A 22,825-nucleotide genomic window follows, 5' to 3' on the forward strand; every position below is an offset into this window, starting at 1 on the left:
AATTAGTTTACATTGAGAATTAGAGTCTGATTTGGTTGGAAGTCATCAAGAGCAATTACCACTCTCCACTCCTCTGCCCCTAAACTCTGTTTATTTTATTTTTTATTTTTTTATTTTTTTATTTTTTTGTTAGCCATTAAAGAGAAAATTTATTTTAAAAAATCGGTTATCCTGTGTTTCAAATACACAGGTATAAGAGAAATTCAGAAGGTGAAACCTCCTTTTCCAGAAGCTGTTCCCAGGATGGTCAGTACTGGTTTCGAAACTGGTTGCCTGGGGCGCCTGGGTGGCTCAGTCCTTAAGCATCTGCCTTCTGCTCCGGTCATGATCCCAGCGTTCTGGGATCGAGCCCTGCATCGGGCTCCCTGCTCAGCGGAAGCCTGCTTCTCCCTCTCCCACTCCCCCTGCTTGTGTTCCCTCTCTCTCTGTCAAATAAATAAATAAAATCTTTAAAAAAAAAAAAAAAAAAAAGGAAAGGAAAACTGGTTGCCTAAGCAACCTAAATTCTGTTTAAATGAGTGATAGGACCTATACTCAGTGAAAGTCTTCTTAGAAGCCAGGAGTTGTCTGTCATCATCCCGTGGGCCGTCTAACCCAGTGTTGTGTTGTTGACAGTGGCCCCAGGGACATGCCACAGGGAGGTATGGTTGTTTTACTCCCTGAAGGTTAGGTTCCGGGTGGTACTCAATGATTCTTAACCTTTTAACATTTTTGTCTAGGTGTTTGCTGAGAGCAGGGATGAAATTGCATTAGTCCTTTTTGGTACAGATGGCACTGAGAATGCCCTTGGTGGTAAGGATCAGTATCAGAACATCACAGTGCACAGACACCTTATGCTACCAGATTTTGACTTGCTGGAGGACATTGAAAGAAAAATCCAACCAAGTTCTCAACAAGCTGACTGTATCCTTTTTCAGACAGAGAAGACTCTTAAGAAGTTTCCTTTAATCTGGGGAATTACAGTCTAGTTTGGTGAGGCTCCCTACAGTCCCAGGTCTGAGAATATGGACGTTTTTGGCTCTGGAGACATGGAGGTGGTGTATGTTAGGATTTAATGTGAAATTAATCCATTTGGATTGGGCCCTCCAGTCACTTGCCCTTTCTCTGTACTAGTGATACTGAGGCGTTGAGAGGCATCATGGGGGGGCAGATACCAGTGGGTATATTTGTGTATTGATATGTGCAGAGGGATTGGTGGTGGTGATGGTTAGAAATGTTTAGATGTAGAGAGGATATTAATAGAATATAGCACTAGCGTTCTCTATGCTTTACTGGACGGAGGGTATTTTTGTGCCAAAAATCAGATTGATGACTAAACTGAGATTTCCAATTTCTTCCGCAGATGCTATGATGCTAAGGGGTTACTCTTACTTTTCTAAACAGTAATGGTATCCCTGATCACTGGGAGGTGCTGCTGTGCTGAGTGACTTGCATATGTTAAATTATAACTCACTTCATCTTTAAGAATAGACTATAAGCACTAAAAATGGATTCTAGATATTGTAAAATGGCATCATAATTTTTGTCTCAGTGAATAGGAACATGTTAGATTACCTTTGGGTTTATTTTATTTTTCCTTTGATATATACTTTGATATGTAGCATATGTGAGTATATGTTAGTGAAATAGACTTTGGAAGAAGGGCAATTTGGCAAGTACTTTTAAATCATCACGGAGTCAGCCCAGAGTCCACTGTTTCAAGCCCTGTGGACCTCACTAGAAAAAAGGTTGCATGTTCTTGGGATAAAGGGACTGATTAGTGGTATTTTCTGCCCTTAACTAGCCGAGTCCTGGATGCACTCATTGTGTGCATGGATATGATTCAGCGAGAAACCGTGTAAGTATCTCAACTGAAGAGAGATGGGAATGAGGTGCTCGGCAAAAATTGCATGTTGATGTATTCCGCGTGTTGTGTGACTCATTTTAATTGAGCCGCATGTTTGTGTGGCTAAGGAAACATTCGATAAAATTCAGTGTTCCAGTTTGCCCTTTCTTTTTTTAAGTTTGAAAAGAGAAAGGGCTATATTGATGGGAATTTCTCTGGGAGAAATAAATGTTTGGCTTATTCCTTCCTATTTGACTTAAGTTAATTACCAGGAATGTTAAAAAATGTTATGCGGTATTGTTCCCAATCTTACTGAGATTAAATGCATAAAACTAATATAACACAATATGTTAACTAACTGGAATTAAAATAAAAACTTTAAAAAAAGTTTACAAATTGTAGTATTAAAAAAAATGCATAGCTCTGGCCACAGCTTCCTAATTCATTACTTATTTAATTGCTATACCTTTAAAATGTGGGTCTTTGATATACACACCCACCCACCCCTTGACTGTTAAGAAGAACATTTGCAGAAAATCTGGGGCCTAAATTTGTATTATCATTTCTCAATCTCTGTACATTTTGTGTAAAACCCTGCCACTAGTCCTGTGAGTGGAGTCAGACTAGGGTATTTGCAAAGTGAACCCTTGCAAGGCTGATATTGTAGTCACTGGGAGAGTTCCTTGTTTACATTCTGCCTAAGTGGAGGCTGGAAAGGGATCCTTTCTAATTACAGTGACCACATCATTAACTGAAGTTAAAGTTGGAAAATCAGGGATTTAATATTTCCATAATGTTCAAAAGTTTTGATTATGTTTCGTAGGTTGTAGATATTTAATTATATGTTAGTAGGAACTTAACTGAGCATCAGTGATGCATTGGATTCTAGAATGTAATCACAGTTGTTAACTATCTAGATCCATGTCTTATCCTCTTTCTGCTCAGTGACCAAGTACATTTGAGTTTGTAGGCAGTAATTCAGGAGAATGATTTCTTATTGTGATAACTCTCTCTTTTAGAGGAAAGAAGTTTGAGAAGAAGCATATTGAAGTGTTCACTGACCTCAGCAGCCCATTCAGCAAAGATCAGCTGGATGTTATAATCCATAACTTGAAGAAATTTGGCATCTCCCTGCAGTTCTTGTAAGACCATGAGAATAATGTCTGAAGACCAGTCCTGCACTCATAACACAGGGAGTGGGGCCCCTGTCTAGAGCGCTTGGTTCCCACAAGTCTTCTCTTTGTGCTTAGAGTCGAACTATGTCAGATGACTGACTTCAGCACATGTTCGCTGGAGTACCCACTGTTCCAGGAACTCTTATGTTTTAGTGATAAAGGGATGAAAGATGGAGTGAAACAGAGGAATTTAGCTCAATAGCAGATCGTTTGTTGGCTCCTCTTGGACTCAAAGAATTGAGAAATCTTTTGAGGATATTCAGTTTATCTCCTGCCTACATAGAGGACTTTATCCAAACAATTACCAGATTGTTGGTTTCTTTTGTTAAACAGCTCTAGAGTACTGTGTTTTGCAGGTAGTAGCTGCTTTTAGGGTAGAAGTGTCAATGTGAGAATCATTTTAAACACACAGAATGCTTATTTATAAGTCCTTTTCAAATCTAAAGGATATGCACATGTATGTAAAATGTAATTTGTTTATGTGTATTTAGAAATGGGGTATGTAGATTCCAGGCAAAAATGTTCACAGAGGGGGTGCTTGAGTGGCTCAGTCATTTAAGCGTCTGACTCTTGATTTCGGCTCAGATCATGATCTCAGGGTTGTGAGATCTAGCCCTGCATTAGGATCTGTGCTGAGCCTGGAGCCTGCTTAAGATTCTCTCTCTCCCACTCTCTCTGCCCCTCTCTCTGCTCCTCCCCTCCCCCCACCCCTGCGCACACTCTCTCTCTTAAAAAAAAAAATATTCACAAAATATTTCAAAATTTGTTGCAAGACAGAATCTCTCCTTCCCCAATAACTTGAATGCCCCCTTTCCCACCCCAGGTATTTACTTTCTTTATCTTCTGTCCCTAAGAAGGTTCTTGTTTACCACATTAATCCCCTTCCTCCTGCATTGGAAACCTGTTTTATCTTGTCCTATTTTTGGTGAAAGCAGAGTGATGGTATAGGATGTTGACTTATTAGTCCTCTGGGGACACTCATTTTTCAGATTGAGAGCTATACCAGGAAGCCTCCAGCTCGGAGTGGTAAGCCTTTGGTTTCTTTGAAATGCCTGCCATGGGGAATTAAGAACCTCTCTTGCATGTGTGTACCTCTTAAGGCTGCTGAGGGGCATCTCCTTTCTGTAGAACTGTAGAAAAATAGTTCAGAATAACCCATCAAACTGATACTTGCTAAGATAGTCCTTCAGAGAAATTAAGTGCTTTTTAAGTGATACTTCTCTTCTTATTGAATTGAGGTTTTCTCAGCACTTCAAAAGCCCTGCCTGGCTCCTCTTCCCTGTTCATAGTTTCAGGATGCCTTTACATGGTTGAAGCATACGCACTTCTGTCAATGTCATTGGAAAGGGCTTTTTTGTCTGAGTGATACTGTAAATTGTGTCGAAGAAGGAACATAGCCTTGTCGTCTGTACCTGCTTAGTTGACCGGTTATATTTTTTTCTTCGGCAATATGCTCTCTTCGTATGCTGTAAATCTCCAGCGTACAAAGTGGAGTTTCTGGTTTTATTGTTTGATGTATCCCAGGTATGACTGATCATTTCAGGTGGAACAGGCCCAAGAAGTGCTGTGTTCTGAGCAGGCTCATTCCTAGGACCTTGTTTTTAGTTTCTTCTATTGGCTGTCGAGAAAGTATATATGTGCTCGAAAGCAGGGTAGAAAGAACTGTTATTGTAACTTCTTTTTCCAGGATAGCTTCCCGACTCTTGATTTTCATGTCTCTCTCCCCCTTTTCCAGGATGCTGTAGCGGAAACAGCAATGGCCTGGTGTGGACCCTGTATGCTATACCCCACTGCCTGGAAGCTCTTTTATCCGATAGATCATGCAGGACATGCGTATCTGTCACATGGAGTACACGTAGAAAACATTTAGACAGGGAGCGCTGTTTTAATGAAAGCAGATCAGATCGTAAAGAAATTACCTTAAAAATAACCGTCCACATAGGGGTAGCCAATAGGTGATGTTGAGTGAACTGAAAAGTCTGCCGTTTGGGTTTCAGGGGCAGTGAGGTGATACACTGCCTTAGAACTTTGTCCTTCAGTCAGGTGACAAAGTCTCTGCTGCATCACTCACTGGCTGTGTGGCTTCACCAGATTAGTTCGTCTCTGTAGCTTCAGTTGCTTTTTAGGAAATGGAGGTAGAAATCTCTATCCACCTAATAGATGGGATTAAATGAGGTTATTTATATGAAAGCATTTATAAAGTGCCATATAAAGTATTACCATAAAATATGTTTGGTTGGTTGATTTTTCATTTTGTGTATTGATTATTGCATATCTCTGAGTGGTAATCCCAATCTAGTTTTAATCTCATTTCAAACAACTGGAGTGGAACACAAGAACGAAATTGGTTTTCCCTATTTCCAGCAATTAAGTGATGCCTGTATGGGCATTCTAGATCTAGAGTAATAAAGGTAACATTATCTGTGTTTTAAGTATTTTGTACACATTCTGTCATTTAATCTTCATAATAACATTGAGGGATCATTAAAGGGTATTTTATTTTTATTTTTTATTATTATTCTTTTTGGCTGCCTAGAATATCACCCACCTTTTTCTAGGAAGCAATCCTTCCTACACTTTAACCTTATGGCTCAACTGAGGGCCAACATCTTCTAGTCCCCAGGCTACCACTGATACCTGGCTTGTTTGAATTTAAGACTAGAGCATTAAATACGCAGTCCATTCCCCTTTGGTAGTAGAGCTGGGCAGTGTGTGCTCGAGTGCGCTCAGAGGCAATGTGGAGGAAGCCAGTCAGAGAGTGAAGCCGGCATGAAGCCACATGGAGACAACATGGAGACAGTGAGAGGGTAGGGTAGTCCTTGAGGTGTTTGAGACTGGGTGCAGTCATCCTAAGGCCATGTGCAACCCCACACTTTGAATTATTTGGTGATGTAAACCAATAAATTCCCCCCATTACCAAACCAAAAAGGCTTTGGTCACTTGAAACTGATAGAATATTGACTAAGGTTGATAAGTGCCATTTGACAGATGAGGAATTTAAAGCTCTAATGACCAACATGCCCATTTTCTCATAGCCAGTGAGCGACAGTCACAGGATTGGAGCCCAGTTTATTTTTTGGTTTCAGAGCTTGTCTTCTTAACTACTGCTGATTTTTTCCTGATAGTTTGCCTTTCCCCGTTGGCAAGGAGGATGGAACCGGGGACAGGGGAGATGGTAACTCACACTCAGACCACCATGGACCCTCCTTTCCTCCAAAAGGAATTACTGAGCAGCAAAAAGAAGGTATTCGGATGGTGAAAAAGGTGATGTTGTCTTTAGAAGGTGAAGATGGGCTGGATGAAATTTATTCCTTCAGGTAAGAAGTGAAAATATTGATTGCAACTTTCAGTCATGACCATATAAATTTCCCTTTTGATCAGAGGGCTCCCTAATTAGCCACTCTTGAATTAGCCACCATTCTTCAATAAATGTTCTGATTTTTATTGAAGAAACAGTGCACCAACCCCTGATCCCTCTTTTTAAGTTTGTGTGGCCGGAATAAGACTTCTTCCAGGACAGTGTGTGTGAGGTTTGGAAATGTATAAATACCACAAAAGATTTAACAAGTCAAAACGTAAAAGATGAGATAGTAGATTTCTCTTTAATGCCAAGTTTGGGGCACATTTCGTGGGCCCCTTCTTTTCATTCACCTACAAAATACATTCCTCATTATGAAAAGTGGTGTCAGATTTGAAATACTCAGTATCCTGTTATCCTCTGATTTAGGTTTTAGGAGACCGTGTACTTAACTGTAATAGAAAGACTTTTTAAAAATTTTTGGTCAGGGAGCGCCTGGGTGGCACAGCGGTTAAGCATCTGCCTTCGGCTCAGGGCGTGATCCCGGCGTTATGGGATCAAGCCCCACATCAGGCTCCTCCGCTATGAGCCTGCTTCTTCCTCTCCCACTCCCCCTGCTTGTGTTCCCTCTCTCGCTGGCTGTCTATCTCTGTCAAATAAATAAATAAAATTAAAAAAAAATTTTTTTGGTCAGAAAATAGTTTGTTCAGACAAAACAAAACATCCAAAATGTAAAGAATTTATAATCTCCCTCTTTTATGGGGGTTTTGTAAAGGCAAAACGATTTAAGCAATGTGAAATCCCTAAAGTACCACATAACAGTAGAGCAAACTGCCTTTGCAACCATTCAGTTAGAGACTAGGGGAGAGACTGTCTCCTCTCCGTGTTCGTATTCTTGGTTGGATTCGGATATGCACTTACTCTGAGCAAAGAACCCGAGAGGAGTCTGTAGCATCTAAGACAGTATGTGTTTGAGGGGCCTGACTTGGGAAAAGTAGCAAGAGAACGCTGTGCAGTGTGGCTTCTGGAATTTCATGTACTGCAGGATATGCCACTTAATGTTCGTGAATTAATTCCCATTCATTAATAAATACACAAAATACAGGCATTTTGAGCAATGTTCTTCAGTGAAATAAAAGTTCAGCAGTTAAGATATTTTTCAGTAGTTAGGTGATATGTGCCCAATTTTTTTCTCAACCACAATTTAAAAATTTTAATATTTGTAATGTATTACAAGAAATATTGACAAACAGTACAATACAGACACGCTTGAAAAATGGTAGGTAATGGGAACTTTGGAAATTGAATGGTAGTTTCCCTAGGGTTTGGAAAAGGAATCTGAGGAATCCTGTAAAGTGATGTTTCTTGTCATAATAATGTGTTCTTAACGTGCAGATATGCATTTCTGACTTACTTCTTTCAGATTTGGACATGGCTTGCTCTAATGTGAGAATATAGGTCTTAAACTAAGAAATTCACCATGATATCATAAATAAAAATTGTAGGCCAAAACAAATCAATGTTAAAAAAGTTTATTTTCCTGTATCATAGCCGGGAGGTGAATTACCATATATTGTCCTCACAATTTGAAGATACTTTGATTTGATACAACAGTCATTATCCACATGTGGCTTTTTAAATTTAAATTCATTAAAATTAAATAAAATTAAAAATTTAGTCCCTTGGTCACACTAGCCACATTTCATGTGCTCAACAGCTTTTTGGACAGTCACGGTTAGAAATAGAACATGTCTTTTTTTTTTTTTTTAAGATTTTATTTATTTATTTGACAGAGAGAGAGACAGCCAGTGAGAGAGGGAACACAAGCAGGGGGAGTGGGAGAGGAAGAAGCAGGCTCCTAGCGGAGGAGCCTGATGTGGGGCTCGATCCCACAACGCCGGGATCACGCCCTGAGCCGAAGGCAGACGCTTAACCGCTGTGCCACCCAGGCGCCCCAGAAATAGAACATTTCTGTCGTTGCAGGAAGTTGTAGTGGACAGCACTGGACCAGACTTGTCCTCGTCTAGACTTCTTCTTGGGGAGATGGAAGTCTACTGTGGAAATGATCCATTTGTTGTCAGATGTTACGTATTAGATGCTAATCTTTAGAACTTCTTCAAACCTCACGGTGGTTTTAGATGTGACTCACACTAGTGATGTCCTATGGATATGTTAGATCTGGTTCAGACCCCTTCCTTCCCCAACAAATCCAGAGCCAAGGAATACTATAAACTTTGTTTATTACTACAGACTGGAAGTAGGGTGTCAGGTAGAATATCTACTGTTTGTTATAGATTATTTCTGAAAATTGGAGTCTTTTGAAACGTCTTTGTCCATAACTCTGGATAATGTCAGATAACTCTCTTGACCTCTTTGTACATCTCTTTTTCATCTACCAAGGGGATTGATCATGGTCTGGATTATACCCTTTTTTTTTTTTTTTTAAGATTTTATTTATTTATTTGTCAGTGAGAAAGAAAGAGAGGGAGAGAGCACAGGCAGGGAGAGCAGCAGGCAGGGGGAGAAGCAGGCTCCCCACTGAGCAAGGAGCCCCATGCGAGGCTCAATCCCAGGACCCTGGGAACATGACCTGAGCTGAAGGCAGGTGCTTAACCAACTGAGCCACCCAGGTATCCCTGGATTATATGCTTTTCTTAGTGAATACAGCAAATTCCAAGTATTATATCCTTTAATTTTCTCTGCTGTGTTTGATTAGGGACCAGATAAAAGTGGAATTGTTCTTCATTTACTTTCAAATGAAGTAGCACTCTACTTTGTGTTTGTTACTTCCTAATTCCCCATCCCCATCCAGTAAAAACCTATAGTTACCTGCTTTATCTTAAGACTTATGTATAGGGGCGCCTGGGTGGCTCAGTCGTTAAGTGTCTGCCTTGGCTCAGGGCGGCTCAGGGCGTGATCCCGGCGTTACGGGATCGAGCCCCACATCAGGCTCCTCTGCTGGGAGCCTGCTTCTTCCTCTCCCACTCCCCCTGCTTGTGTTCCCTGTCTCTCTGGCTGTCTCTCTCTCTCTGTCAAATAAATAAATAAAATCTTAAAAAAAAAGGGACTTATGTATGGACTAAATTCCTTTATCCCCTGGAGAGTCTTTATTTAACTCTCTCCATTGTGTGCATATATGTGCTTTGTATTTAAGGTGATTGGAATGAAATAATAAATTGTAGAGTTTTGAGCAATGATATTTTGGGATGGTGCTCTCCCTTTGATATCCTGGAGCCAGGGGTTCTGGTCCCCAGGTCCATGGTTTTCAGGGAGTTGGTGAACCCTTTAAATTGTGGGGAGAGTCTTATGAGTGTGCTTTTGTCACATCTGCAAAATGTCCTTGGTCTTGAAAAAAGTGTTAAGAACCATGGGCTGAGTTGAAAGAAAAGATTGAGTAGGGGAAGATAGAGATGTTCTTTTACCTGTGGGTAATGTAATTCAGCTTCTTCCTCCTAAGCCAACTCAGTTGTATTCTGGCTCTCTCTCAACTTGTGGTTGTCATTTTCCTGCCATCCCTTGCTGTTCCTCTCATTATGATCAACGACAACTCACTGCTCATTCTAGAAAATTAAGCGCATCACCCAGCAAAGTTAATGTTTTAGAATTGTTGCTTTTGTTATATATTCTTGCATTATATATAATATATTTATTAAGTGAGAGTTATATATATGTATATTTTTTTATTAAGTGAGAGTCTGAGACAACTGTGTGTCTTTAAGAAAATTGAGACGCGTTCCATCCCTTGGCCCTGCACACTGACTATTGGGTCCAATTTGTCTATAAAGATCGTGGCTTACAAATCGGTAAGTGGTACATACACATTTTTTAATTTTTAATCTATTAATTTTTAAAAATTTTTATTTTTAAGTAATATATTTTTTTAAGATTTTATTTACTTATTTGACTGAGATAGAGACAGCCAGCGAGAGAGGGAACACAAGCAGGGGGAGTGGGAGAGGAAGAAGTAGGCTCATAGCGGAAGAGCCTGATGTGGGGCTCGATCCCATAACGCCGGGATCACGCCCTGAGCCGAAGGCAGACGCTTAACCGCTGTGCCACCCAGGTGCCCCTAAGTAATATTTTTAAGTAATCTCTACACCCAACATGGGGCTCAAATTCACAGCTCCAGGATCAAGAGTTGCATGCTTTACCAACTAAGCCAGCCAGGCACCCCCCACACATATTTTTTAAAGCAATGCACCAGGCAGGCAAATATGCTTATATAAGGAACTGACAATTCATTTGTGGGTTATTCAGTACCGTAATTATTGCCTCTCTAACTGCTCTCCCTGTTCATCTCATCTCTCTTTAGCTTTTTTATGTAAAAGGCGTATTAGGAGAGAAAGTTTTAAGAATCATCTATAATCCAGGTTGATTCCCTCCTCTCTCTTATTTTTTTTTTTCTTTTTTGAAAGAAAGAAGATGGAATGCATGAAGTCATGCACCTATTGTATCATAGCAGAAATATAGATATAGACTAAAGAAGGCCAGAGTTTTGAAAACTCAGTCTCACCCAGTTATTAACAATCTGGTGGTAACGGCATCTGTGAACTATCAAAAACTATTGACTTGTGACTCTGAAATTGCCTTTTGTAATCTATGTATGTTTGTACATAATAGCACACTTTCAAAAATAAGTTGCTTTTGGTAATTATTTGATGAAATTGCAGTTTGAGTAGGAGTCTGTGATCTATGCTTCCATGTGACCCTCCTTGCCTGTTTTCTTTAAATGAACAAACTAAATACATACAAACATTTAAATAGAGAAAATATACAAAAACATGTATTTACATATTCAAGTATTCTTTATATATTCAGGGACTTAATTCTGAAACACATGCTACATCCATGAAAACCTTGGCAGTACTTCTTTATCTCAGCTACCATCAAGGCCTGGAATAGGGTAGTCTTCTCTTCTTCTGTTTTTTTCTTTTTTTTAAAGGAGATTTTTAATTTTTTTTAAAGATTTAATTTATTTATTTGGCAGAGAGAGAGGGAGAGCGAGCACAAGCAGGGGGAGCGGTTCGCTGAGGGAGAAGCAGACTCCCTGCCGAGCAGGGAGCCCAGTGAGGGACTTGATCTCAGGACCCTGGGATCATGACATGAGCCGAAGGCAGACTCTTAACCAACTGAGCCACCCAGGCATCCCTCCTCTTCTTTTTTTCTAGTTTTCTTTTCAGATTTCCTTATTGAGTTGTGGCTCCTGATAGAAGGCTCTCCCTTTCTTCTCTATTGGAAACCTATAGTAATAATGTGTGGTCCCATTTTATAAGTCTGAAGGTTTTGTATAGAAAGTGCTTGTGTATATACAAATATTAATATTTATGTGGATTACCTTGGGGGGGAAAATGAAATGCAGCAAGAGTTAAGAAATAAGTGAAAATTTCCACAATGGGCAAATAGAACAGTTTAGCTAGAGTAATTGTTATGGATTTTTTCCTATAAAGCAGAGAGTAGATGGGGTTTTCATTTTTTGTTGATTAGAATCCTGGCTTTCCTTGTTTTCCCTTTATTTTTCTTTTTGGAATTAAGATTGTACAGGAGAGAGTTAAAAAGTCTTGGACAGTTGTGGACGCCCGAACCCTCAAGAAAGAAGATCTACAGAAAGAAACCATTTATTGCTTAAATGACGACAATGAAACAGAGGTCCCGAAGGAGGACACCATTCAAGGTGAGGCTGTGAGAGAGCTGCTTCAGGGAGGTGGGAGGCAGACTCGGATTTGTGCTGGTTGGTAGTGTTGGCAGATGTTTTCCTGAGTTCTAGAGACATGACCATGGGAGGGACCATGAGGCAGTAGGTCCTAAATTGAGTTCATCTGTCGTGTCCAAGGCAAGATGGCTCCCAGCATGCACTTGGGTACTCTTGTACTTGGGTACTTGACAGAACTTAATACTTGGTTTTAGTTGAAAGTTTGAAACATACTAGCTAAGAGAATACTTCCATGAATGTGGCTGAAGCAAGTTTCTTTGTTTACTGTGTTTTCACTTTTTACTTCCATGGTGATTACTCTTCTGAGTGCCAATTTCAGGTCTTACGAATCTTGCTGCCTCTGCTCCCTTCGGGTAATTTAGGGGATCAGAAACATTTGTGTCCGTTATATGGCTTTATGTTCACTAGGATGTTTATAGTTGTCCTTCCTGTATGATGTGCATTTGATCTGTGTAGTGTGTCTGGACGGCACCTCTATCCAGAGGGCTTACAAATTAGCTGATAGTGTCTGAATTTTCAAGAGCTAAAGTTACAAGATACCAAGATGGTTAAGATAGAAGCTAGAGTCTATAGATAAATTCATTGCTAGGCTTTGTGCTACCCAGTATGATTTTAATTTGCAAGCCTTGAAAAAAAAAAAGCCTTTCGTCTGTGGCACTAAATCTCTGTGTTTGTGTATATTTGTGTGTGGCGTGGAGGAGACTGGTCAAGGCGATGGTGGCTGTGATTCCTTTCTTTCTCCTGATCGATTATGAGTAGAAGATGTAATTAGCATCCTGCAACCCTACTGGTTTTTTAATTCAGTTCTGTATTATAGTGTAGTTACAAAGTGTGGGTTTTGGGGTTAGACCTGGGTTAGAATCATGCTTCCATCAGTTACCAATCAAATGATCCTCCTATGATGACTGAAAGAAAGAACCGTGTGATTAAAGGCATAAGCCCAGGGAAGTAGAGGGCTTCTCAGGGACAGCAGGTAGTTGGGCTGGGGTGTCGGGCATACACAGTTTAGTACTTGGGAGTGGAGTTTTCCATTTTACAGGTGAGAGAATTGAGGCTGAAAGACGTTCACGTATTCAAAGTCACGCAGCTAGCAGCTGGCAGAACTCGAACCCAGGACTGCCCTACTTCAGAGTCTGTTTCTACAGACTGTTCTGAATCAGGAAGGGCTTTGAATGAGAGGCTGAAGAGTTGGTGCTTAATCTCAAAAGCAACCTGGAGCCGTTTCAGGTTTTGAGGAGCAGAGTGTCATTGAGGCTGTGTGTTAGGAAGATTAATATGACGGAGATAAGGTGCCAGTTCTTTTGGTTGCAAGCAAAAAAAAAAAACCACAGGCACACACCCAGCTCTGTTTATTTTAGGCAATGGAGCAATGGAGAGAGAAGAGTTAAACTTTGAGTTCAGAGAGCACGGAGATAGCTTTGGTCTTGTACCGTGGTGCGGCTCCTTCCTTCGTACGTACTTCCTTCGTACGTACTTCCTTCGCCTGTCCTCCACCCTCGGTCCCCTAATATGCAGACAGAGGCCCTAGCAGACATATGTGTGAGAAGGAGTACAGTTATATGTTGCAGTCTATTCTGTGCTTTCTGCTATGTACAAAATTTAGGTATTGATTTTCCTTCTCAGTAGATGAACCAGAAAACACGAGGCAGTTTTAATTAGAATTTTCAAGTTAAAAAATTCAAGTATGATGTCTGATGACAGGGAAGAGTTAGGAAAAACATTTGGTTTAGTTACCACTCTTAGTCATGTGCCATACATTTCCCTGATGTTTTTTTTTTAAGATTTTATTTATTTATTTGACGGAGAGGGCAAGAGAGCACAAGCAGGGGGAGCTGGAGGCAGAGGGAGAAGCAGGCACCCTCTGAGCAGGGAGCCCGATGCAGGGCTCGATCCCAGGACCCTGGGATCACGACCTGAGCCGAAGGCAGATGCTTAACTGACTGAGCCACCCAGGCGCCCCTCCCTGATAATTTTTTGCTGGAGTTTTTGTTTTCATCACCACCTTTTTTAAAAGACATATATCAAAATACAGATGTGTTTCTTTTTAATTAAATGCATGGCATCAACAGATTGACAGGAACAGATAACCTGGATCACAGAATCTACCCCAAATGTACAAGTTTCTTTGTTTCTTGGAGTAAAGGTGCACATGCTTTTCCTTTCCATTTACCCAAGGCCAGAATCCTTGGAATTTGATGATCGTTCTCCCCACCCAGTACAGAAGACTGTGTATTGAAAGGGCACGACTTTCCATAGAACAGAGGCCCTGGAACAGGACTGGAGTTATTTTTAAGAAACCGAGAGCCTGTATTTGTATGAATAACCAAAGTAATTAAAAAGGAAAAAAAAAACAGCTAATATAATCCCAGAAATGAAGTAAATTTAAATGCAGAAAAATAGCCAACTTATCAATTGAATGTTCCTAAATAGAAGAGTTTTGGCTTCTCCCATTAGTAATTTGTATGTCTCCAGCATGCATTTTGGAGAACATTTTATTCTGAAATTTTCCTTTGGGCATTTTTCCCTTAGGGTCTCCAGGTTTCTGAATAAATGTGTTCTTGTTATTATGTTTACAAATCACACTTGTACTTTAGTCAACCATAGTTTATCTTTGGAGGATAACTGGTACATTACATTTGCTACATTCTTTCTTCTAGGCTGGATAATCATTAAGGTAACTAGATTGCAGAAGATGCTACTTAAAAAATGTAATTAGATTTTAATCGCCTCTATACTGTGTATGTTGTTTGTGTATCTGCTGCTGCTTTTTCCCCACTGATCACAAGGGGCAGTAATTTGATCCAGGGAACAATATATGGAGGCTTGATCTGGAGTATGCATGTATTGTTAATGTATGCGTAGGGCTAATTTCAGCTTGTAGAAAATGAGGCCCCATATGCTTAACAGATGCTCTTCTCTTGTTCTCTAGGGTTCCGCTATGGAAGTGATATCGTTCCTTTCTCTAAAGTGGATGAGGAACACATGAAATATAAATCGGAGGGGAAGTGCTTCTCCGTTTTGGGATTTTGTAGATCTTCTCAGGTATAGCACTTATTCTGTTCGTTGTCAACAAAAGGAATGAATTTTTCCCTTACCATTATTTGAGAAGGTATGCTTTCAGTTGGTCCTTTTATTTATGATGTATATTTATTTCACTTTTAGTTTTTTTGAATGTAGTCTGGGGATTAGTGTTAACTATCTTCAGTTTTTGAATAGAGAGGCCAAGATGTAGAAAAGTCAGGAAGTCTTAGCATGAATCAGAATATATTCCATTGAGAGTCACTTCTTAGCTTGGCTGTCGGTCATAGCTCAAAGTAGCCTTAAAGAAACATCATTCGGTTCTTTGCTATTGTGTTGCTTTCTCTAAACTGTTATGTATAATAGAGTGTTTCCGAGGAATAAAGGTCTACTTGGGTTTTGAACGACTCCAGGCTCTTAGAATATCATTGGTTTATGCTGGTCACTGTTCTCAATGCCCACCAAAGAGGTCTAGGATCTGAAGCCTGTCCTTAAGTCATACATTCTTTAGACACCGACATGGAGATACACAAAACGCATAGTGGGAAGTGCAGTAATTCACTGAGGGCCATGGGATAGCATATACTATTCTAGAAAGGGTTATTAAAGATTCCTGGAGATCTTAGATTAAATGTTCTTAAGGTAGGCAACCAAAGAAAATGAATAAGCATATCTTATGGCGTATCTTTTCTAAGGCTCTATTGGGATAAAGCGATGTTTGTTGGTACTAAAGAAATTCAAGTGAGAATTATAATGAAAATAAGTATTACCCGGTATACTGGATTTGAACTTCTTGTTTCTCTGGGATATAGTCCGTGTGTGCTTTGGTATTAGAATAATTCCACGAGTGTGGGGAGATGTTTTCCATAATATGCTGAAACTGTTGGACATGTTTTTAAACTTCTTAAACTGGAAATTGGGAGTACTTACTGAAAGTTGGTAAGATTTTAATGGTGAAAATAAATACTTTTTGGAAGTTGAGAGTTTCTAACAATTCTCTAACAAATTACACTAAATATATATTTCTTAAAAGTATTCACTTTGGGAGTTCTACAGACTTAGAACTTATGGTTGTTAATGGCAGTGCCTCTAAGTCTTTCCAGTGAAGCAGAACCTTCATTCAGGCCTGTGTATAAAAACTGATCCGAAATTCATGACCCAAGTAACTGAAGTCACCTGTGCCAGGGTGGGAGTGGTGGTGGGGGGGACTATTTAGTTGAATGACAGAGCAAAAAAGAGTGAGCTGAACAAAAAGTACATTTTTCCATTTTAAAAGACTTCAATAACTTAAAATTAACTTTTAAGTCACGACGTATCCTCTAAATCAACTTGTGTTGTTTTTAAGCTCTGTTTTATCTTAAGTACAATCTCAGACAGGTACAACAAAGATAATAGTATTTATTGAGTGATTATAGTATTCTATTCAATATAGGCATTTTATGTGAATCCCCATTTAATTCTTATTACAGACCTCCTAGATAGGTGCCATGATAATGTATTTTATACATTGGAAAATTGAGTAGTTGGTTGAAGGTCACAGCTAGAAGGCAGTAGAGACTGGTTTTGAACCAGGTCTCGCTGACTTCGGAGCCTAAACCATTAATCACTTGTAATCTGTCCACCAGGTAGACAAGCTGATTTTTTGAATGGTTTGGTTTTCATCCCTGCTTTCATGTATTATCTTAAGAAATGCATACGCATCTTTTAAAATTAATTAATTTTGGGGGGACACATGAAAAAACACTTTTTATTTTGAGACAATTAGAGATTCACATGCAGTTGTAAGAAATAATACTGAGAGATCCTGTGCGCCCCTTACTTAGTTTCTCCCAAAGGTGACATCTTGAACACTATAAGGCAGTAGTTTTGTAAGAAAACTAAATGCCTAGTTTCTTCAAACTGTCAAATTGTTTCCAGAGTGGCTGTGCCATTTTATATTCCCACTATTCATGGGTGAGTGACTCAGTTTATCCACATGCTTGTCAGCGTTTGACATCATTGCTAGTTTTTTATTTTAACCATTCTGATAGGTGTTTATTTTTTCCCCATTTTATTCTTCTTTAATTTAACTTCAATTAATTAACATTTAACGTATTATTAGTGTCAGAGGTAGAGGTCAGTGATTCATCAGTCTTATGTGATACCCAGTGCTCATTACATCACAATCCCTCCTTAATGTCCATGACCCCAGTAACCCCATCCTTCATCCCCCCCGTTCTAGCAACCCCCAGTTTGTTTAGAGTCTCTTATGGTTTGTCTCCCTCTCTGATTTCATCTTATTTTTCCCTCCTTTCCCTATGATCCTCTGTCTTGTTTCTTAAATTCCACATATGGTTGAGATCATGTGATAATTGTCTTTGTCTGACTTATTTTGCTTAGCATAATACCCTCTAGTTCCATTCACGATGTTGTAAATGGCAAGATTTTTTTTGATGGCTGAGTAATATTCCATCATGTATGTATGTGTGTATATATATATATATATATATATATATGCCATATCTTCTTTATTCATCTGTCGATGGACATCTGGGCTCTTTCCATAGTCGAGCTGTTGTGGACATTGCTGTTATAAACACTGGGGTGCAGGTGCCCCTTCGGATCACTACATTTGTATCTTTGGGGTAAATACCTAGTAATGCAATTGCTGGGTCGTAGGGTAGTTCTATTTTCAACTTTTTGAAGAACATACATATCTTTTTAAGAGCAAGGTATTTTCCATAGTGACTAAGTATAAGCTCACACCTTTTAGTAGACTAGTAATTATCTTTAATGACATCACATATTTTTCCATTTTCCCTTAAATTGAGGGAAAGTAACATTTCTGGATTGAATTTGATGAGAGCATTTGTATTATATAAAATGGGTTTTATGGTCTTGGTGTTTTTGTTTTGTTTTTTAATTGTGAAATTGCAGATTACTCTTCTCTTAAATTTTCAATTTGTCTTCCTCCAAGTTATTAGTGTTCTGGGTATTTAATTGCGGAATGGGTAAGAATTTAGCCAGAATTTCTCCCAAATACCTGGTTGTCCTTTGAGAAGTTATTTAAATGCCTTAGGAAAAATATCATTAGCTGTTCTTTAATCAATCAAGAACCATTACAGATTCTAATAGGAGGGCAAATCTATATGAATGTAGCAAACTTTATCGTTTTAATATGGGATTATTCCTGTATTTCATTAAATAATAGTTTTCAAATGGGGACTGGCTATGGAGATGGAGGGTATTTGAAGTCTGTGGGCCAAAGCCCCAACCTTTGAGACTCCGTCTTCTGGAGCTGCTGTTACTCTGAAAGGGCTCAGTTTCTTGGCTTCCGAGGTGGGAGGGCAGAAGAACACTTGAGGAGCATTGCCCTGTACAGCACATGGCATGTTCTTACAGATAAGCTCCAAGCTCAAGATGACAGGGAGCAGAGAGAAGTTGATCTTGGTCAGTAGATGCAGGTGGTTGGCTGTGATGCTAGGAACTCTTCAGTCTTCATTTCTAATCGGGTATCGGTGGAGCTGCTGTCACCCCTCTGATACTCTGCCAGAGAAGTAATTGAACTAAAAGGGGGAGAGAAGGACATGCAGTACTTACTTTTGATTTCACTAGTCTCCCCTCCTCCAGCATGGCCCCCGCCCCTCTTAGTTCTTCACTTTGCAATTTAGCAGTGCCTCGTCTTTGCTCTTGGGGTGAAGTCCAAACTGCTTAACTTTGCTCATAAGACCCTTCATGATTTAGTCTTTGCTAATCTAATTTTTCACCTCTCCTCTCATACTAGGGCACTGCACCTACTCCAAAAGCAGTTCCCCAAAGGTACTGTTTTTATGTCATTCCAGACTTAATTCGCGCTGGTATCTCTGCCCAGCACACTTGTGCTAGACTTTTCTCTTAGTTCGTATGCATCCTTTAAGTCTTGCCCTGGGTGTCACCATTTGCAGAAGCCTGCTCTGACCCTTCCTGACCAAGCTGGATGTCCTGTTTATGTGCTCTCGGAGCCCCGAGCTAGAATACTGCAGTCTTGTGCTTTTGTAGTGCTATACCCCAATACTGCAGTGCAGTTAATTTCGTATTTGTCTAAGCTCCTTAGGACAAGACTATATCCTGTTTATTACTGTGTTTACAGTGCTCAGAACAGTGTTTGACATGGACTTGGAATTCCGATATGTATTGTGTTTAATTGAATTGAACCTCAAATAATAAGTTGTTTCAGTCCCTGTGAATTTTTTTTTTTATTAAAACCATTTTGAACAGAATTTCTTAGTAACTGTGGCATTATGACCAAAGATGTTACTTACTATGGATCAAAATCAATTGTTTTCCTCACTTAACTCTTGTAGGTCCACAGGAGATATTTTATGGGAAATCAAGTCCTAAAAGTCTTTGCAGCAAAAGATGATGAGGTGAGTTGACAGTGGGCCTTTGAGGTAGTGCCACAGAATTGAATTGTCATTTTAAGTGAGTGGTTAGGGGCTTTTATGGTTTAAAATGACATTAATTCTTGCAACAACAGCGGGAAAGTTCACTGAACTTTAACTCTGAAAAGGAGAAATGATAAATGAATTTGTCATAGCATGAGCACAACGCCCGAGGACATAGTCCTGCCACTGGAGACCAGGTGCGTATTAAAAACAAAAACATTTGAACAAATGCATTTAGGTGTGGGAATCTCCTGGTCAAATGTCGAGGGGTCTTGGGGTTCAGGTTGACCTTTTCGTTGTCATAAAGCACTGAACATTTAGCGCTGGCTTTAGCATCCTGGAGATGAGCTTTAGTGATTCACTGGGCCACTTCCCTCATCAGGAAATTCATCTTTGTCCCCTTCCCTCTCTCTTTGTACTTTTTTCCCACCTCCCCCAGGAGATTCTGTTTTCAGGCTGGTTTTTGCCTGGCTAACAACCCAATGACCACTGCATCCTACGGTCACACCTGCCCTCCCTGTAAATGTTTTCTGTTCAGCCTCCAAGTTGGAACTTGTCATGTGAAGATGTTGATCTTAACTGGCAATGGTGCAGTCTCGTGTCTGCTTGAGACTACCTAAGCAGGGATCCAAGTTCCAGAAGTATTTGCATTTGAAGGTAGTAAACTGGATGTCAAAGGCTTGTTTGGGGTGCAGGGAGGGCAGTGGTAGAAGTTATCTAGTCCTCTTTGTCTCCTTTTCTGCTTTTCTCCTCACTTCTGAGGGGTACCTGGCTGCTGATCTAGTGAATGGGGGTGCCATTTTATTGGAACAGTTAATTTAGGAGAATTGCTTTGTTTCCCATCAGTACTGAATGGATTTGTCAGAGCCTAGTAGGCATATGTGAATCCTAGTTTACATGAGAATCCTCATTCATGGATTTTTCCTGAGTCAAATCCTCTTGGAAATTATGCATTTGTAGTATATATTGTCATCATAGCTTAACGGCATTTTAACTGAATTTTAACTCCCAACTTACTGTTCCTTCACATAGAGAAAATTCTATCACTTCATGTGATTGCCAGTATGCCGTGAAGACTCTTGTGGACAGCTTTGTGTTATGGCCTCTGTGATTATCTAGACTTGCTAGCTAAGGGCAGCTTTGTGGCATACATAATTCTAACCCACCCTCGTGCAGACCCTATGGATCATTGGGTTGCTTTGAGGTCACTCAAGGAAAAAAAATTCATCTACTAAAGGCAAAGGGCTACTCTTTGGTGTCATTCTTGATGTCCTAGTCAAAGGATAATACTAAAAATTGGAGCTTCTGATATAAGCAGGGGAGTAAGGAAACTATGTCAGGTGATGACTTCCAAGAAAACTTCGTTGGTAGGTAGGGAAGTAGGAGGGACGTCAGCCATAATAGCTCCCTTCATACATTAGAGGATTAGCATGTGGAATAGAAATTAAAGTAGGTTTCCTACCAACAGATGGTAGTTTTGTTCAAAATGAAGAATTATTTTTGTCAACAAAGGTTACTACCTCCAGGTGGATTGGTTTCTTGTGAGATGATCAGATCTCCATTCCTGAGTGTTTCCTAGCAGAGTCTTTATTTGCACCAGCCAGATTTGGGGGACGGAATTTCGTCATCATGTGAGTGGTTAAACTAGATGAATACTGTTGTTTTTCAACTCAAATATTCTGATTCTGTGAATAATTCCTTTTAAAAATATGTTTTCTCTGGTTATTAGCATGCAATTATTTTTTGTTTAGAGAATCTACACTTGGACATGATTTGTACTGTGTGTGGAGGAGAAGGAGAAAAGGAAGGGAAGGAAATGGAACTTTAGTTGAGTTTCCCACAGGTGTAGCATTGTGTTTAAATTGTTGCAGTCATCCCTGACCCCACCCTTCCTTCCTTTAATATCCCAGTTGGTTCTATCAAAGACACCTAAATAGAAATTTGCTAACAAATTGGAAGTAATCTCGTCCTCAGACTCCCATTGTGCTTCTCTGGTCTCTGTAATGAGACTTGTTAGACTGTACACGTTCGGTATTTGGTACATATTCTCACTTCTGCGAGTAAAGAATGTATTAGCTTAGTGAGATCAGGGACTCATCTTTGTTTTCTTACAGGGCCTAAGACAGTGTGTAGCAAAGAGTAGGCACTAAGTAAATATTCCTTGAATTGAACCAGAAAGGTAATGAATCTGCCACGAAACCTATAGAGGATTTTGAAGACAAGGTATTGAGGTCATAGGTTTTTGGTGGAGGAAGTGAAAATATACATAGCTAACTTGGATAAAGGTTAACTATAATACTGAGAAAAGTACAGACAGTGTGTTTGGGGGAGTTATAGAGAGGGAGAGACTAGAGAAAATCTAAAATGGTGAGGGTCAATTTACTGGGCCTTGGAAATAGGTTAGAAGCTCAAGAGACAGAGATGTGGAGAGGGCATTCTAGCTAGGAGGAAATTGTAAGAGTAGAAGGCTACAGGGGAGGGAAAGTGCAAGACTTGTCCAGGAATAATGGTCAGCTCGCTGAGGCTGGGATAGTGGAACCACTGGAGATTCTCTTAAAGATTTTTTATTTGAAAGAGAGAGAGTGTGCATATGCACTTGAGCAGGGGGAGGGAGAGGGACAAGCAGACTCCATGCTGAGCAAGATCCCAATTGAGCAAGATCCCACAGCAGAGCTCAGTCTCATGACCCTGAGATCATGACCTGAGCCAAAATCAAGAGTCAGATGCTTGACTGAGATACCCAGGTGCCCTGAACCATTGGAGATTCTTGTGGTAGGGAATGACGTGATCGGCTCTGTGAACTGGAGAGGCATTGATGGAAGAGATAGATTAGAGAGATAGCACAGAGGTAGAATTGGTAAAGTTTGGTGAACACTTGAAGGTGAGGGATGAGTCAGGTGGCATTACTGATGACTTTGGGGCTTCTCTTTTGGTTGATTGGCAGGTGGAGTTCATGAAGTAGGGAGTACTGGAGGAGAATGGGGGAAGATGGTAGTTTAGCTTTGGTCATGAACAGTTTGAGATACCTGTGGTATACTACGAGCTAGTAGGTGATATAAGTCTGGATTTTAGGAGGGTTTTAAAGGCCGAATATACAGATTTTTGTTTCATCAAATCACGGAACTGGATCAAATAATTCCGAAATAGAGTTTCAGAGTGAGAGAAGGAGAGAAAGGCCAAAAAGAGAATTTCCAGATTAGTGGAAGAAGAGTTAGGGGAGGAATGACCCACAAAGTAGAATAATCAGAGGACATTATTGTTTCTGAAGCCAAAGGAGAAAGTGCAGAGAAAGGGGGATGGTCAGATGCTGCTGAAAGGTCAAACAAATTGAATGGGAACCAAGGATTGGCAATTAGGAGGTCATAGACCTTGGAGAGTAACTTCAGTAAGGTGAGG

General features: G+C 40.0%; 1 protein-coding gene across 4 annotated transcripts in view; it reads left to right on the forward strand.

Moving 5' to 3' along the window:
- XRCC5 (X-ray repair cross complementing 5) overlaps positions 1-22,825 on the forward strand; it is a 90,376-nt gene that overhangs the window by 7,270 nt on the left and 60,281 nt on the right. For 3 of the 4 annotated variants that reach the window (XM_045806687.2, XM_087863220.1, XM_087863217.1), the window contains exons 3-10: positions 720-903; positions 1,789-1,837; positions 2,845-2,967; positions 6,126-6,317; positions 9,987-10,101; positions 11,831-11,969; positions 14,938-15,050; positions 19,349-19,411. In XM_045806687.2, the coding sequence (XP_045662643.1) occupies positions 720-903; positions 1,789-1,837; positions 2,845-2,967; positions 6,126-6,317; positions 9,987-10,101; positions 11,831-11,969; positions 14,938-15,050; positions 19,349-19,411 (978 nt within the window). The remainder of the gene's footprint in view (positions 1-719; positions 904-1,788; positions 1,838-2,844; positions 2,968-6,125; positions 6,318-9,986; positions 10,102-11,830; positions 11,970-14,937; positions 15,051-19,348; positions 19,412-22,825) is intronic. The other variant, XM_087863215.1, reaches the window with a different exon arrangement.

This window comes from Ursus americanus, chromosome 1, assembly GCF_024610735.1.
Source record: "Ursus americanus isolate L20-20 chromosome 1, mUrsAme1.1.p, whole genome shotgun sequence".
Lineage (NCBI taxonomy): Eukaryota > Metazoa > Chordata > Mammalia > Carnivora > Ursidae > Ursus > Ursus americanus.